Genomic DNA, 17,411 nt, shown 5'->3' with positions numbered 1-17,411 from the left:
AATTATTTCTCTGTAATAAATTATGTCACTCAAACATACCAAATTCTAGTCCCTGGAAATTTATGGTAAAGGAGTCCTTGAAAATGTGATTAAATCAAAGATTTGACAAGGAGAAATTATACTGGACAAATCAGAGGAACTCAGCTATGTTCTTATAATACATGTCCTTATAATACAGAAACCTGAGACACCAGAGACAGACACAAATATAAAATAGGAATTCTAGGGATGCTGGATAGTAGATAGAAGAACCAGAGTATGGATCCTCCCTTCGAACCTTCAGCCAATACTTTGATTTTAAATTTCTTATTTCTAGGAATGTGACAGCACTTCTTTCTTTCTTTCTTTCTTTCTTTCTTTCTTTCTTTCTTTCTTTCTTTCTTTCTAACCACATGCTTCTGGTAATTTGCTAGAGCAGCCACGGGAAGTGGGCCCATTCCCCCATGAAGTGGAAGGCACTTCTAAGTATTAGTTGAAAAATGATCTAACCAACTTAGCCTCCACATAGAAAGTCAGAACTATTATGTATTGATTCTTCCAAAAATGAAGAACAAACACAATACATAAGCTAAGTAAACTGTAAGAATTTAAGTAAAATGATTAGGGCCAATGAGATGGCTTAGTGTGTAAAGTTACTTCTGTGTAGGCCTACAGACATGAGTTTAGTCTCTGGTCTCATGGCTGACAGGAAAGAACTCCCAAGAGTGCTCCTTTATCTTCCAGACGTATGCTGTTTTAAGCACACAGATGTACTCTCTTACATGCAAACACTGAACAAACAGATTACCCATAAAAGCAGTAGAAAAATGCTAAAGTTGTTCTTCTTAACATTCTTTAAGAAACTAACATAAAACGAGCCCAGATTAATACAATATTAGAGAAGCAAAAATTGGAAAAATGTTGAGCTCCTTAGATTTTCAGGGGAAAATAAAGACTAAAATATAAATTGGAAATTAGAGCCTCATTAAATAATCATATGTAATATTTTGTAGAAAAGCATACATAAAGCAAAGTAATCAAAGAATAAATATACTCAAAATTATATAGAGGGTATAGTCTATGATCAGTGTTTGTAAATAAAGGTATACCAGGCCTGACCATGCTGTTGTTTGGAAGGTTGATAACAGTGACAATTTGGACAAGAAAAGTCAGTTAAATGTTTAAGTGGGGTTTAATAGGCCATTGTAGTAAAAAACATGGAAGACAGTAGAACTGAGGACAATTTGAACTATGTGGGCATTGCTCAAGGAATTTCAGAGAACACCAGTTGCACTAAAGACCCTTCTTGTGATATTTTGGCAAAGAGTGTAGATGCTTTCTGCCCTTGTCAAAAAAATTCACCTGAGGCTAAACTGAAGAATTTTGAATTAATAGCACTGGCAGAGGAGATTTCAAGATGGCGTAGCACCGACAGTGCCAAGTGATCACTCAGGCATATCTACAACGATGAGAAGAAAACACTGCAAAGAGAAATACAAAATGCACAGTTTGAGGAGGAAAAAGGAACCAAGAAATTTAGTATTGGGGCTCAAGCAGATGAGAAGCTTAAAGGCCTGATGCCGAACAGAATAAAGAGAGTGGTAACCTCCAGGCAAGGCCCCTCCCAGCTAATCCTGCAAAGGCATGAAAGGAAAAGTCTGAAGAATTTCCTTGGCTGAACAATAAGGGAAGGTTTATGCAAATGTAATTCAAGGAGGAGCCAGGTTCCAATGCCAGCAAGTAGGAGAACTTCTGGCTTTACAGTCAGATTCCAACCCCAGCAAACAGTAGTTCTTCTGGCTTTAGAGTCAAGAAAAATACAGGAAAGGGGTTATGGAATCTGCCTCCGTGGTTTAGAAAAGCCGTTCAGGTGAGGCATGTGGCAAGGGCGTCCTTGCACAGAGGCCTAGGGAAGTCATTGCATAAAGCCGTGAAGTTGAAGCTTGGGTTGTGATGGAGATGCTAAAATGCTGGAGAAGCTATGGCCTCGGGTACTTGCCCTGAGGAGAAGCAACACAGGCTGTGGAACCAGCCCAGGAAAGATAAGGGTGTTTTCAGTCAGCAAAGCTGGAAGGTGTGGGAGATAGGAAGAGCTATCTATTCAGCCCTTTGACATTGGGCAGAGAGATACAGAATTTGGAGTTTGCCTCGTGGGTTTCAGACCTTTGGTCCAGTGGTTCATTAATATGTTCCTGTTTCTCCCTTGTGCTCTGGTAATGTATATTTTGTGCTGCTGTGTGTTGGAAGTATGTGATCAGTATTTTGATTTTTGCCTTTACAGGGTTTTACAATTAAGAATTTGCCTTAAGTCTTAAAGAGACTCAGGACTTTGAATGTTAAAAGTCCTGAGGCTCATAGATGATGGAGACTTTTGAAGTTGGACTGGATGCACTTAACATTATGTGGTGGCTCCAAGCCTATGGGAACTGGGGAGTGGAATATGGTGGTTTAAATGAGACCTGCCCATAGGCTCATATATTTGAATATTTAGTTCCCAGTTGGTGGAATAATTTGGGAAAAATTAGAAGCTGTGGCTTTGTTGGAGAGGTGAGGGAGGGCTTTGAGGTTTCAAGTACCTCGCCAGGCCTAGTCTCTGCCTGCTGCCTGTGGATGAGTATGTGAGGCTTCCAGTCACTACTCCAGTGCCCTGTCTGTCTGCTTCCTGTCATGACAATCATAGACTAAATCTCTCAAACTGTACCAAGCCCCTCACTTAAATACTGTCTTTTAAATGAGCTGTGTTGATCCTGGTGTCTCTTCACAACAACAAAGAGTAATTAAGACAAGAGGGTTAAACAAGTAATAAAAATAAAACTGAAAGGTACAACCTAATGAAATCAAAGACCTTTTCTAGGAACAAATTCAAACGATAGCTCACAATGTTTTGGCACTTCTGTTACGGGTTTTCCAAATTTAAAATAAACTTGGAATAATGTTGAAATGAACCAAAATGCCTATAAGAATCTGTTGTGTTGGTACTTGCTAAATCACGAGAAAAGAACTGTTTTCTTTTGCTATGGATTCATACGCAAAACTGCTCTTTGTTGTTTATTTTAAAACGCGGTGGGAAAGAGAAAGATGCCACGTGTCAGAGCTCACGTGGAGGGATTTTTTTAATGGGGGAAAGTGAATGGGAAAAGGGAAGAGGGGAGACTGACCTCTGTGGATACGAGATCAGAAGGGAAGAGGCGGGGGGGGGGGGGGGGGGGGGGTTGGACAGAAAGAGAGAAGAGAGTTGGGCAAGGTCCCCCCCCCCATTTTTTATTTATTTATTTTTTTGGTTTTTCCAGACAGGATTAAGGTCTACCTTTTAAAAGGGAACATAATGAGCCAGGCAGTGGTGGCCCGCCTTTAAACCCAGAACTTGGGAGGCAGAGGCAGGTGGGTCTCTGTGAGTTCGAGGCCTGGTCTATAAGAGCTAGTTCCAGGACAGCAAAGGAGACAAAAGAAAAAGAAAAAAAAGAAACCAAAAAAATCAAAACAAAACAACAACAAAAGAAACATAACGAATGTACACAGGAGGTACTCTTAGTGGCTACAGCTGAGGATGTGTCCTGCAGGACCCCAAGGGCAGGCCAGTACAGATGCCTGAATACTAAAACTCTTGATGGCCTTGAATAACAACAGCTTTAGAAGGCAGCTCTGACATCTTATATGCCCTTGTTAAAAGTATAGTGCCATAGTTCTTGGTCAAACTTGTGGCAAGCAAGTCAGTCAGTACAGCATCCTCTTTTGCAGGCATACAAAGCTGAATTGTATTAGTTTTCCAGAGCATTGTTCCAACCAAAAAGGATTCTAAAATATTGTTATGAAATTTGCTAGAATGCTTCAAGAATTTAACTGGGTGACGTATTTCATATGAGATTTTCTATGTGTAACCAAAGAAAACTGTATATACAAATTGATGCTATTCTTGTGATTGAATAAAAGGTGATAGAAAAATGACTTAATAGACAAATAATTTCTTACTATGTTTATCTATTATTCGAGGATAGTTTTAGGAATTACATGTCTTGCAACTGTCATATTTAGAGCATGAACTACATACTGCATGGCTGGCACAGACACATCTCCAAAGCATGCTTTTCCAAAGGTGAGACGTTTCCATGCTCGAAGAAGGAGTGACCCTTGCACCAAATACCACAGGAAACAAGGTCACTATTCCCTAATGAGCTTCAATTCAGGGTGTGCAGAAAACTTTGAACAAGGGCCATCACTAAGTGCGGAATCTTTAAACAATTATGTGTTCAGGCACAACTGTTTATGGGTAAAAGACTAAAACGTATTTTGAAGCCAGCAAAGCTTTCATCCTTTGTGCGAGCAATAAGAACAACCTACACTTTCCTGAGTGGCAGACGAACATCACAAGCCCTTTACTAATCTTGCCCTTGCTCGGTTTACTGTTTCCACAATATCAACCCTACTAAAGCCGTCTGGAGTCTTGGAAATACAAGAGCCTGGTATTGCTAGTTTGTTGGACAGAGCTAGTTCAACTTGTTCTTAAAAGTTTCTGAATCTTATTTGAGGTGATCCTGTACATGTTTCCTTATTTTTCATGTAAAGAACACTATTCTTGATGCCTTGTTAGTAGAATCAGGCAAATTTACCTTCCATAAAGTGCTCATATTAATACCAGATATTAAAATGTCATTTTGCAACTATGCTAGGGACATCCTCAGTGTTAACTATATTGTTTTATATTATTTATTACAGGACAAAATGACAGGAAATGGTAACAATTGCCCAAATAAAGAACCAAACTTTTTTAAAAAACATCCATGTGATGATGCAAAGGTAATGATAATTTGGAATTTATCATATGAGCTTGATTTTGTACAGACTTGTTAGATAATGAAATAAATGCCACAATCTTTTTATCTTAATGACAGGATTATTATTCATCTATTATATTATACTTTGGTCTATTGTATTTTAATTTTACCAATATCCTCTCTATGATAGATTAAAAAGTAGATAATTTGTTCTTCTACTTTCCTGTTTTTTACATTGAAAATACTAAAAACTGAATATTAAGGCACAAACGTCTCCTCCACCAAAAAATGTATGGTCTTGTTAAAGTGATTGCAATGCACACACTCACACACACACACACACACACAAACACACACACACCAAGTCACTAGTTTTAGACAACTTGAAATTTTTTTTTAGTATTTGCTGAAGTTTATGCACAAATCAACTCTAGTTGGTCAATTATAATGGAAAAAAACTTTTAAGTTTGTAATTTTCCCCAAAGAAAAAGAGATGCTCTTTAATATTCTTCCTACAAAACATAGCTATTAACACCACAGTATCACAAAAACATCAATTCTTTTCATTTATTAACTAATTTATCAGAAAAGCCTATGGTTTAGGTTACACGGCTTTTCTTTTTTTTCTTTTTTTTATATTACTATCAGCTATTCTTCCAGAACTCTAATTTTCAAAAATGGTAGCAAGACAACCCGTACATACCTTTCCTAGCTCGTGTCTCCGGCAGCCTTCTTCTTTGGTTATCCTGTTAAAAGTATATAGTCTTGCAATGTGCTCACCCACAAACAATAAAGCCACATGTACGTAGTGGAGAAACGACTATTTAAAAGCCAGATAATCATTAAACCAAAGTGTAGGCACTTCATGTTCTGATTCCTCAGAGCCAAGCAGTTTCATTCCTGTTACTTGTCAGTCACGTGATTAACCAGAATAGAAAGCTGGGGTGGAGGTGGGGCTTTACTAAGGGATAGGGCTCTAGCTTTATGTTAATTGACAAACTAAAAATTCTTACCCAGCCCTTTTGATTTCTTTTCCAATAGGAAGCTGCTTTTCTAAATCGTGCTGCTCGCAAGTTAAATCAATTTCTTAAAATGAATATCAGTGAAGAATTCAATATCCACTTACTAACAGTTTCCCAAGGCACACAGACACTAGTGAACTGCACAAGCAAGGTAAGCGTGGGTTGTTTACTGTGAACCAAATATCCATCATCTCTGTTAGGATGATGTCATTTCCTTTCAAAGGGAAGCTCTCTTGCCCTGGCTACAAAGTCAGAAAGTCCATTTGAATCTGCTTGAAAATCCTAACCAGTCTGGGACATTGAACAATGAGCATGCTGGCTTGTGGGTGATGGATTCTTTCTTATTATTGTTGTTTTGATCAACACACACAGAGCATAGGCAGTAGGTGAGTTTGCATACACTGGGCATTAGAAAGTCCTAGGCATTCCAACTTGAATTATAAAATTCAAAGTACACAAATATGTGAGACAGGAGCAAGATGCAAAGAGCCTGGGACTAAGAATTTGAAAAGTTTAGAATATTTTAATCTGCAGAATCTCAGAGATAAAAGCATGTTTTTTTTCCCCCACCAACTTTTCCCATGTTATGTATTGTACACACCATTCATGGTGAATGGTGGGGAAATCTCCTCACACACAAAATACAGCCAGTGCTTAATATTCCTTACAGAAAGTGATGGAGTTTCTGTATATAACCTACACATATCCTCCTATATGTTCTAAATTGCATGTGGACTTCTTAACATGCCGACAGGAAAGTAAATAATAAATATTTAGTTGTTATGATGTGCAGTTTGAAGAACAATCACAAGAAAGAGTGTACACATGTTCAGTGCCGTCCCCTCATAGTCTTCAAGCATACTTCAAATGCAGTGTTTTCAAGGATGGAAAACCTATGGCTGTGTACTATACCAACACTAATACCATGAAGTACCAACTTAATTTCTCCTATCCAAGTATAGCAAATTAGTTAAGTGTACTTCCACGGTACTTTAAGAATGTTCTGTTGTCCCCACTGAAAAAAAGTTTCCCCCTATCTATCTTCAAAATCTGTTATCGACTCTTTGAAGTTATTTAAAAGCTACATGCTGGTATTACTTAAGCATATGATTAGTAGAGATATGAATTTGTGACTAAATTAAAGAGAGATGAGTTCAAGATGTAGCCATTACTACTGCGTCACCACTGGCTCTTCCCTCTTTGTGACTTAGTATCCTCATTTCTGGGCAGAGGTGAAATCATCAAGGTCGTAGGGTTATCAAGTAAAGAGAATAAAGTAAAATATGTGGAGTGCTGAGAGTAATATCTGTCCTAGAAAATATTCAATAACTGGTTCTTCACTAAGTGAGGAATCATTCATTATACCATGCCACATGGCTCAGAGGAAGTATGGCCACCACCCTCCAGAATCTGCTGTATGCAGGCACCTCTTCTCTACACTGTACCAATAGCATTTAAAAGTTCTTAATGAGGTGAGAAAACCAACTTATGAGGCAGATAGCAGTCCTACTTTAGTAAGCACTACGTTTTGTAGCAGACAATAAGGTACCAGTTGAATCAGACAAATTATTATTAATCTAATTATTTTTGGTGTTGAATACTTTCACTAAACTATATCTTTTATGAATGTTTCAACTCTTGTGTACACTGACGCAGGGTGAAAGCGACAAATGAAATGCTGAGCACAAGTAGACTGGCCTTTCCTGTTCGTCAGAAATCATAATCATCATAGGTCATAGTTTTAAGATGGCATGCAAGAGTTGCCATCCTAATATACGCAATGTTAGGAATACTCTAATATGATGAAAAATGAAAAGCAAATATTTTGAGATGCATTTTATTAAAATAGTAAATTAAATTTTATGGATTTATTTCTTTAGGAAGAAAAGAATCCAAAGGACCAGAAAAAGAATGACCCATGTTTCCTGAAGAGACTGCTGAGAGAGATAAAGACCTGCTGGAATAAAATCTTGAAAGGCAGCATATAAACGTAGGACATGTAGATGAAGTTGCAACCTCAAGTTTCTACAATGGAAGAGTTGGAATCCTCCTGGAAGTTGCTGGATGTCTCCTGGCCTAATGATCAGAGCACCTGGGAAATGCACAGTAAGGTACCAGAAGACAGACACAAACAATACAGTCAGAATATACATATGGAGAGAGATCAGCTGGACTGATGTTGTAAAGCAATCGTGCCATCGCCAATACTTTTTTAAAGTTTCCCAAATATTTTAGAAGATAATGTATCTACAAAAATAAAGCCTACAAGGATTCAAAGTCACCACTGTTTTCTCATCAAAATGATGTGATGGCCCACCATGCATTATGACCCATCTGAAGAGTGAAACTGTTGCCTTGTAAGTTGGAAAATGCTTTAGGGCTTACAGTGATGAAAACTGCTCATGGAAACAAGACAGTCACAGCATAAAACAGCAGCGGCAAAAAAAAAAAGCTTAAGACACTTAAGACAGATATCAAAAATTGTAGTTAAACATGAACGTATAACACATGCCTTCAGTAAAGAACATAGCACATCTTTTTAAATAAAAGTACTTTTAAAGATGGAAATGCACTTATTCCAAAGATACTGAACCTTAGTATCCAGTCACTTTTGTCATTGATGTATACTAAAGCTTGGATACTGAACCTTAGTATTCAGTCACTTCTGTCATTGATGTATACTAAAGCTTGTATACTGAACCTTAGTATCCAGTCACTTTTGTCATTGATGTATACTAAAGCTTGGATACTGAACCTTAGTATTCAGTCACTTCTGTCATTGATGTATACTAAAGCTTGGATACTCAATTTTCAACTTGGGAAGTATATTTTCAAGATAATAATATATGTTAGATGTTTAATTAATGTATATATTTAATTTTGACATCTCTATATAAAATATTTTCGTACAATACTACCAATTGCCTACTTTGAATAGTTTCTCCTTTTAAAATAAGTAACTCATGTTAACACTGTCAGGCTCACTTAATCCCAAAGGTTTATTCGCTGCCGAATTGCCACTTGATGCTACTTTCATTTAACACTTATCTTTTAACACACCAGTACCAAGAATACCCTGAAACTAAGACCCTACAATTATGTTAACAGAAGAAATACCAATTTCTTGTTTTGTAATAGTGTCTCATTTGTATCTCAGGCTGGCTTTGAATTTATGATACTCCTGCCTCAGTTTCCAAAGTGCTGGGATTGCAGACATGAGCCAATATGCTCAGTTAGGAACACTACTTTTGTTACGTAAATTTCTGTCTTTTACAGGACATCCGTGTATATCCTATGTATATACCTGTTTCCATCTTTCGATGGCCTGCAGTCTCTCTTCCGCTGTAAGGGTGAGGAGCACCACACTGCAGAGGTCTTATCTCTAAAAGAGACTGAGGTCTGCTTGTGCTGAACTCAATTTGTTTTGCTCTGTCCAGCAACTGCAGCATGTAACCATGTGCTGGATGTTTGTATGTGATTTACACATGTTCCACTGATGTTCCATGTGGTGGCCATGCCTTCTTGCTCTTCCTCTTCCCCCAACCCACATGGAGTTCATCCTCCATGGTACAGATAGCTGGCATTAACAGTTTTGAGAGAACTGATTGTTTAAAGTTTGTTTCATAATCACTGTTTGCCCAAAAAACAGTTCTTACAGTTGTCAGAACAAATGATACTTTAAGAAATTTAATTTCTTTATTGGACTTGGCTAAGTGGGTTGTTTCCATGATAAAATATGATCTACTAAGTGGTTGTCCCCTACCTTGAAGAAGTGGTAGAATGGGCAAGCCATTAGCTAGGGAACTGAGGACATTTGCATCTAAAGGTAAATTCTAAACCTGCAAGATGTCTGTAATGTTCCCTATCAGTACCAAAAATATTCTGATTATGGCAAAATAAAGACAATGTTTTAAATGCTTATGAAAAGTTCTTCAAATTTCTTCCTTGGTTTTTACTATTTATTCATAAAAGACTTGAACTGTGGGCAAAACTTTTGCCCCAACAGTTCATTCAATGTGTGTGCTAAGTGTTTTAGAAGGAATCCACACTTTTATGTCCTGTTTCCCTCAGTGTTTCCCAGCTACTAGCGAAGTAGAGAGTGACAAAGGAGTCTGGTCACTGAGCATTGTGAGTATGTTTTTATTCTAAGTCTACAATTATAGGATTGTCTCTATGAATGTTTTAATCAAATATGAATGTAAATGTTTTAAATGAGCATTTTCTGCTACAGGGGGGAAAAGGCAAAATAACATCAATGAAAATTTTATTTTAAATAAATAAAGTAAATAAAACAAATAAGAGTCTATGTGCTGGATAAACTTTTTCTGTGATAAACTGGAGGTTCACAATTTATAAAAATGTATTTAAATACTCTCTTTGATACAACTTTAAACTTTTACATTAATTCACCATTTTCAAAGAGCTATTTGATTATCGAATGCCATTTTTTAAATAAAAGCCAGTAGTACAATGTAAGGTCAACACGACTGATAAAAGATCAAAATAATAGCACTATTTTATAAAATTTTACAAGTAAATACTTTAAAAAGTCTTCAAGGAATATACAAATGACATATTCCTTAGAATTAAGGCAATTGCTTTCTTTTTTAAATGATTTTTTTTTTGCTCAAATGTGAGTACAGGTGTGTATGCACATGATGTGTATGTCAGAGGCCAACTTTAAGGGATGAATCCTGTCCTACTTTGTTTCTGAGGGAGGCTCTCTCTTGTCTGTGTACTTACTCCCAGGATAGCTGGTCGGTGAGATTTTTAACTGTTCCTGTTTCTGCCTCCCATCTCTCCATAAGAGACCAGCAGTTTACAGATGTGTACATCTGGGTTTTCAGGTGGGCTCCTCAGGTCATGCTTATGTGCCAAGTACAATCACTGGACAAGCCATCTCTCTGGCACGGGATAATTATTTTTTAAGAGGACACAAAAGATTGTACAATACCACAGTCAGAATACCACATGCTGTTTTAATGTGTATATACATTGTGCAATGTTCAAATCAAGGGAGGCATGCCTAGTTCCTCAAATAATTATTCCTATTTTTTTTTTTTTTTTTGGTGAAAAACATTCAAAATTTCTGCTGGTTTTTTTTTTTTTTTTTTTTTTTTTTTTAATGTAAAGTACTGGCTAGTCACCATGCTGAGTAACAAACACCAAGACTTGTTTGTCCTTCCTAACTCTGCCTTAGTCCTGACTGGTGACTGACCTTTCTTCATCCGATAATCCCTGTAAAGCTGAGTCATGGTAACCCTGAACTGGAAATCTTTCTCCTAGGCCCTGCTTTCGCTTACAGGTAGTTCTGACTCTAAGGATTTCCCGTAAACACGCCTCTCTTTAAATCCAATTGGCTTTATCATGCTTTGTACTAGTGGAGCCTTTATCTGTTTAAGTTCTTACTTAGAAATTTTCTACGCAGACCCTTCTGAAATTGTAAGCAGCACTGACTTCCTTTATCCTTAACTGCTACTGGATCTGTTAGTTCTTAGGACTTTATTTTAAGGAATACACATCATGACTTGACAAAATCAATCTTAGTACTTTATTTTAAAAACAATTATCACATAATTGCTTAAAATGTTTTATAACCTCTGAAAGAATGTATCATCTTTGCTGTCAATTAAGCACCTTACGGGCAAAGATGAGGCTAATAGTTGGGCAGTGGTGTGCAGGCCTTTAATCCCAGCACTCGGGAGGCAGAGGTGGGCACATCTCTGTGAGTTCTAGTCCAGCCTGGTCTACAGAGCTAGTTCCAGGACAGGCTCCAAAGCTACAGAGAAACCCTGTCTCGAAAAAAAACAAAAACAAAAAAAGATGAGGCTAAGAGATAAACAGTTGAAATGCATTCTGCCAATATCTTACTAAAACTCTTTTAAGTAATTATGTAAAACATTCTATAATGAAATGCAATTTGCTAAAGATGGACATGATATAATTCTGTAACAAAAGTAAGATAACATGACTAGAAACAGTTTTCTGCTCGTAAAAATCTCCACAGTATTTTGAGGCCTATTACTTCTGTGACATTTTTCAGCCTGGATTTTCAGGCAATAATAGAACCTATGAAGCTCCTGGTACACAAGACAACAAAACAGGTAGGTGCACTGATCACTGACAACTGCCATCCAGTACCCATATATAAAAACAGCCAGGAATAGTGATGTACATTTGTAGAAGGTTGAGGCAGGAGGATTACTTGAGTCCTGGATTTTGAAGTTATTATGAACAATACGGTAAGATCTAGTTATTTGTAGTTTATGCTATTGTGTAGAGAGCATACTGATTGACCTGCTGTGTGCCAATCTGAGTCCTGCTCCAATAGGAACTTGCACTAATGAATATGAAATAGTTATAAAGTTACCCTGGGCATTGGGAAGCAAAAATATTGCTGAAGGACAGACACCGGAACTAAGAGGATTACAGTATTTCTAACCCACATGTAATCTGTTGCAAACTCTTCTCAAGATAACAGATTGGAGGACTCTCTGTCTCTTCCATGTGAAAGTCCCTTTAAAACTGTCTTACAGAGTTAATGAGACAAGAAAGGAATGCTCATTTGTGGATGTTTAGAACATCGAAGCATAATCAATGACTAAACTTTGCCTCCACAATAAGAGAAAATATTTGAACCAAGAGTAAATAGTGCTTTATTTTAATGATAGTGCTTAGAGGATGAGAGATTAGTGGGCCGAGGGAGGCACTGTGTGGTGAGGAAATGCACCCTCACTTTACATCTGTAAGCTGTACTTGTCTAAAATCGAGCACTACACAGAGTGGCACAGCCAGCTGTCAGCGAAGATGACGATTTCTGCTTCTAATCACCTAGACACCCAAGAACACGCCTCATTCAAATCATGCCATCTTATTCCCAGCTTACCTGACGTCAGTCAGTCTGGCTTTCCATTCTGTTTATTTCGTCTTTAGACAGGCTTAAATAGAACCTTGGCTTCCTGATCCTATTGACTTTCCCTCCCAAGCGCCAGGAATGCAGGAATGTGCCACTGGTGCTCATTTCATGCTGTTAGGAGGAAAGGACCCAAGGCTTTCTGTGGACTAGGTGAGCACTCTATAAACTAAGCTACACTGCTACGACCAACTATCTCTTTTGTGCCAATGTTCATCTCATTCAGGAAGTACCGGTTTTCACAGGCTTCAAGCATATTGAATAATCATCAATAGAAGCAATTAGAAGTTAAGGTAAATAAACAGGTACATAAGGCTTGTATTCAAATATTACTTTCTCAATGAAATCATTAAATGTCCTACCAAAATGCAACTCACCTTCACTTCCCTTTCTGTCTTCTGTCTTAATCACTCCATACCTGGGTTTTTCTCCACAGCAGCTTCAAAACCTATTATAAACTATATATTCATCTGTATTTTCAATCTTCCTCCATTAGAATTTCCAAAGTTCACAATTTACTTCCTTGTTCATTGCACCTAAGGTATTTAAATAGGTCCTATATAATGTACATATATAATCAATTGTATAATGTACCAAGAGTGTTGAGAGGAGGGGGACCCTTTGTTCCCTCCTGCCCAGCTAGCTTACACCCGAAATAATCACACAGAAACTGTATTCATTATCTCTTCTGTTTGGCTAACTCTTATATCTTGATTTAATCCATTTTTATTAATCTGTGTTTCACCACGAGGTCATGGCTTATTGGGAAAGATTCAGCATGTCTGACCTGTCAGCTCCATAGTGGCTCTCCATCTGCCCTGCTTCCCAGCATTCAGTCGTCTACTCCGCCCACCTAAGTGCTGCCCTATAAAAGGTCAAGGCAGTTTCTTTATTCAACCAATGAAAGCAACACATAGACAAAAGAACCTCCTACACCAAAAAGCTTGTTTAGCATCATCCATCTTGGCAACATTTTTATATGTAATACTAATAATCATCTATAAATTATTCCTATGCTATCAATAGAAGTATAGTCAAGGTGCAGTTTTTAAGATTCAATTTGTGATTATCAAACACCAGACTTAAGTTGGAGAAGGTGTCTAAATTCAGTGCATTTTAGAGTTCCTACTAAACAATATGGACTTAAGTACTAGTTTCAGAACCACACACATTGCAGAAGGTAACTGTGAACTAAGACCACATTGGCTGAAGTTTTTACATACAAAAGAGCAGACACCAGTCTAGTTAAAGACAATCATTTATTAAAAGATATTGATAAATTAAAAGAATCTTTAGGAAAACCAGACAGATATGCTTGAAAGTTGTCCGTTCATGAACATAGCAAATTTAGGTATCACAGTATTTTTCATGCTGACTAGGCTAGTTGGATTAGGTGGTCCCATGGAGCCTGTCCTAAAACTAGCTCTTGTAGACCAGGCTGACCTCGAACTCATAGTGATCCACTTGCCTCTGCCTCCCAAGTGCTGAGATTAAAAGCATGTGCCACCACCGCCTGGCTCAAACTTTTTCACTTTTACATATTACTTAGGCAGTGCTTAATTTCTTATATTGCTTCTTGTCCTCTACTGAACACTGGTGAAGTGAGTCTAAGTTTTTATCCATGGTAAAGAGCTCCCTGGTGACGGTATCAGGGACAGTCCGTTATTCTACAGATACGGGGAACTATGGCAGGGCTTACAGAACGCACAGAATATCAGAATGGCAGAAGTGTCATGCTCACTTAAGAGGCATCTTTGTTTTACCTTACAGTACAATGTATCCTAAAATTGCTTTATTATTTTGAAAAACTAATTTAGATGGCATCTTTACTAAGACTTGAGAAATTAGTGTTTAAAATGAAATTTAAATATCCTTTCTTGTGAGGTCTACATGACATTTCCCCAAAGGTAATGTAAATTTGGAGACTACTAAACAAAATAACTTCCTACTTTCTAAAGTACATTTCTTGACCCAAATAATTGGGAGACAAAACATAGTACAAAAACTTTTGAATTATTTCAATGCTGCACAGCACTCCAGTCAAGAGAAGCAAGAGCAACACCTACTACCTGCTGGAGCAAAGTTTAACTCTTTTTCAAGTAATGTAAAAGTCACTGGAAAAAAAGGGTGTACCAAAAATGAAACAAACCGCTTAGAAATCTGAGTCAAATTCAGGAAAATTTCTTCATTCCATTAAAATCTGACTTAGGTTTAATTGCATTTTTTCACAGTAAGTCATTGCAAAAATTAAGTAGCTTAATCAGATCACAAAGATATCACTTATACCTACCGAAGCTTGAATTCAATGGAAGGAGTTTTAGATAAGATATTGTCATACCTGAGTGGCTAATTCTGAAAACTGCAGTTTTCCTCTTATTTCCTCTTTATTTGCTTCATAGAGTATACACATACTACATTCATTTAGAAAGTCCACAATTTAAATGAAATTTAAATAAAATTCACCAAATAGTCTTGTAGTAGAAGCAGGCAAAATATAGAAAAAAAAAGTTTCACACCTTTTATTTGTACTTTTAACAAAATCGGACTATTTTGTGCACAATTTAAAAGAATTTTTCTTAGCAACTGAATATAAATTTGTTACCTTTAGCCATCATGTTCATATAACTAAGGTGAAACGTTAAAGCAATAGTCAGCAAACGATATTCTAGAATGGTATTTTGCTAAAAATCATTGAAAGGCAATAGATATTAATTATTGCTTTAACTTACTCCCATGGTGGTGCTCCAAATAGTAAGCCTAGGTTTTTAAGGTGTCAATATAGGGATCTCTAAAACTAACAGAAACACCAAAAAATAGCTCATAAATCTCTGAAATTTCACCTTTCAAAATCAAAACTGAGAAACCTTGATAACTGGGGCTAGGAAGAGTAAATTATACAAAAGCACCCTCTAGTGGTATCAAGAGCAATTCACATGTAAGAGAGTATTTCAATAAGGAGCATTTCAATATTTAATCAAAATGTTCCTAAGTAAAAATGAGGGTACTACTTCTAATTTTAATGTTTTTTCAGATGGATTTGTCTCAATAAGACAATCCATTTCAAAAATCAGCTGACTTCAGTCCTGAAAATATACTTACCATATAAAATACATGTACGTTCAATCTAAGTAAATACCCAAGCATGATGAAGTCTGCATTTTTTTTTCTATTAGAATTTTACTGTTAGTTTAAAAAAAGCATTCTTCTTTAGCTCAGGAGAAAAACTGAATACAAACGAGATGTATTTAATAGCTGTATTTTCATTAGATGAGGCACTTTTCCTAAAATTTAGAATGTGAACGAAGTATTAATTATAAATATTTTCCCTTAAACTATATAATTACTGCATTCAGTTTTAAAGTTTTGTTGGATATGTTTTTCTACACCTTAAAATCGTCTAAGAAAAATGCTCTCCCTCCCGTCGTGCCCTGCCACCTGCGGCAAGTCAGAGAGCTGGCCCTAGAGCCACAAGAGTGGAAATGTCCCTGCCCCTCGCCAGCTACAGCACAGGACAGCGGCAGCATGTTGTGGGATATTTGTGCACTGTGTGAAGGTGTACTGCTATCTTGGTGTTTTAAAAAGCTGAACCGTCAATAGCCAGGCGGGAGGTATAGGCAGGACTTGCAAGGATGGAAAGGAAGAGGAGGAATCTGGTTATACAGGAGATGCCAGGAGACACCAGGATGAAACAGGAGGCCCTGGACAGGAGAGAGGTAACACCACACGATCGGACGCAGATTAATATAAATAGGTTAATTTAAGTTATAAGAGCTGGTGAGGAACGTGTCTAAGCTACATGCTGAGCTTTCATAATTAATAAGTCTTCCTGTCATTATGTCTGAGCTGGCAGACCAAAGAAAAGCCCTGCTACACTAGGACACCTTGCCTGGGCAGCAACCAGAGCTGACATGTTGACAGGCTACGTGAGCAGGGCCTGCTGGCCTAAGAGCAGTAGAGCGCCCCTCCCTTGTCCTGTCTGCCTGGAGCAGGAGGGAGAACCCAGAGAGTGGGCCTTGAAACCTGAGGGTGTGACGAGCAGGACTGGCCTGCTCCTCTCTGTCTGCTACAGTCCTTCAGCGAGCAGCAGTGCTGGAAAGCTCACCTGGGTGGTGACAATGAGGGAGAGCTGGCACACCGACCATTCCAGCTACCACTCAGGCCCGACCAGGACAAGGCAGCCCACTCCAACACCCACCTCTTCTAATAACTGCTGGAGCATGTGAAGGTGTAGATCCTAAGCTACAGGACCTCTGGGACACACGACAGCAATGAGACATCCCAGAGGAGTACCACTGAGGCCCCAGGATTGAGGGTGTAGGGGAAGCCAGAGGCCTCAAACCAGACCAATGACTCACTGCAATGAACACAAGTACAGACGCACGGACTAAAGCGTATACTGTGACTCACTCGGCCATACTACAGCTTCCATACTGAGATTTTGTTTTGTGTTTGGTTTTTACTTTCATTTTTTGTTTGTGGGGAAGTTGCAAGGGAAGAGGGTGGAAGCGAGGGGACAGGTAGACGAAGGGGATTGGAATGCATGATGTGAAATCCAGAGAATCAATAAAAAGATAGGGAAAAAAACTTGCAACAAATGTTCTTTAAAGCCATAAAAATGACAAATTAAAAACTATGATATAAAAAACAAAAGGAATTTTCAACATTTTGCTTATAGTCTAGTTTGTTCCTATCATTCTAAAAGATATCAATAAATATAACAACCAA

The 17,411-nt window shown here is 37.7% G+C and overlaps 1 protein-coding gene across 3 annotated transcripts in view; it reads left to right on the top strand.

Moving 5' to 3' along the window:
• The window catches only part of Il7 (interleukin 7), a 34,755-nt gene extending 24,700 nt beyond the window's left edge, over nucleotides 1–10,055 (top strand). For 2 of the 3 annotated variants that reach the window (XM_075971462.1, XM_075971464.1), the window contains 3 exons: nucleotides 4,693–4,773; nucleotides 5,793–5,924; nucleotides 7,654–10,055. In XM_075971462.1, the coding sequence (XP_075827577.1) occupies nucleotides 4,693–4,773; nucleotides 5,793–5,924; nucleotides 7,654–7,761 (321 nt within the window). In that variant the 3' untranslated portion in view covers nucleotides 7,762–10,055. Of the gene's footprint in view, nucleotides 1–2,092; nucleotides 2,193–4,692; nucleotides 4,774–5,792; nucleotides 5,925–7,653 lie in introns of those variants that run through there. The other variant, XM_075971463.1, reaches the window with a different exon arrangement.
• Nucleotides 10,056–17,411: the final 7,356 nt, after the last annotated feature.

The sequence above is a fragment of the Microtus pennsylvanicus genome, chromosome 5 (genome assembly GCF_037038515.1).
Source record: "Microtus pennsylvanicus isolate mMicPen1 chromosome 5, mMicPen1.hap1, whole genome shotgun sequence".
Taxonomy (NCBI): Eukaryota; Metazoa; Chordata; class Mammalia; order Rodentia; family Cricetidae; genus Microtus; species Microtus pennsylvanicus.
The sequence above is the reverse complement of the archived record's forward strand: the minus strand, read 5'-3'. Positions and strand labels throughout refer to the sequence as shown.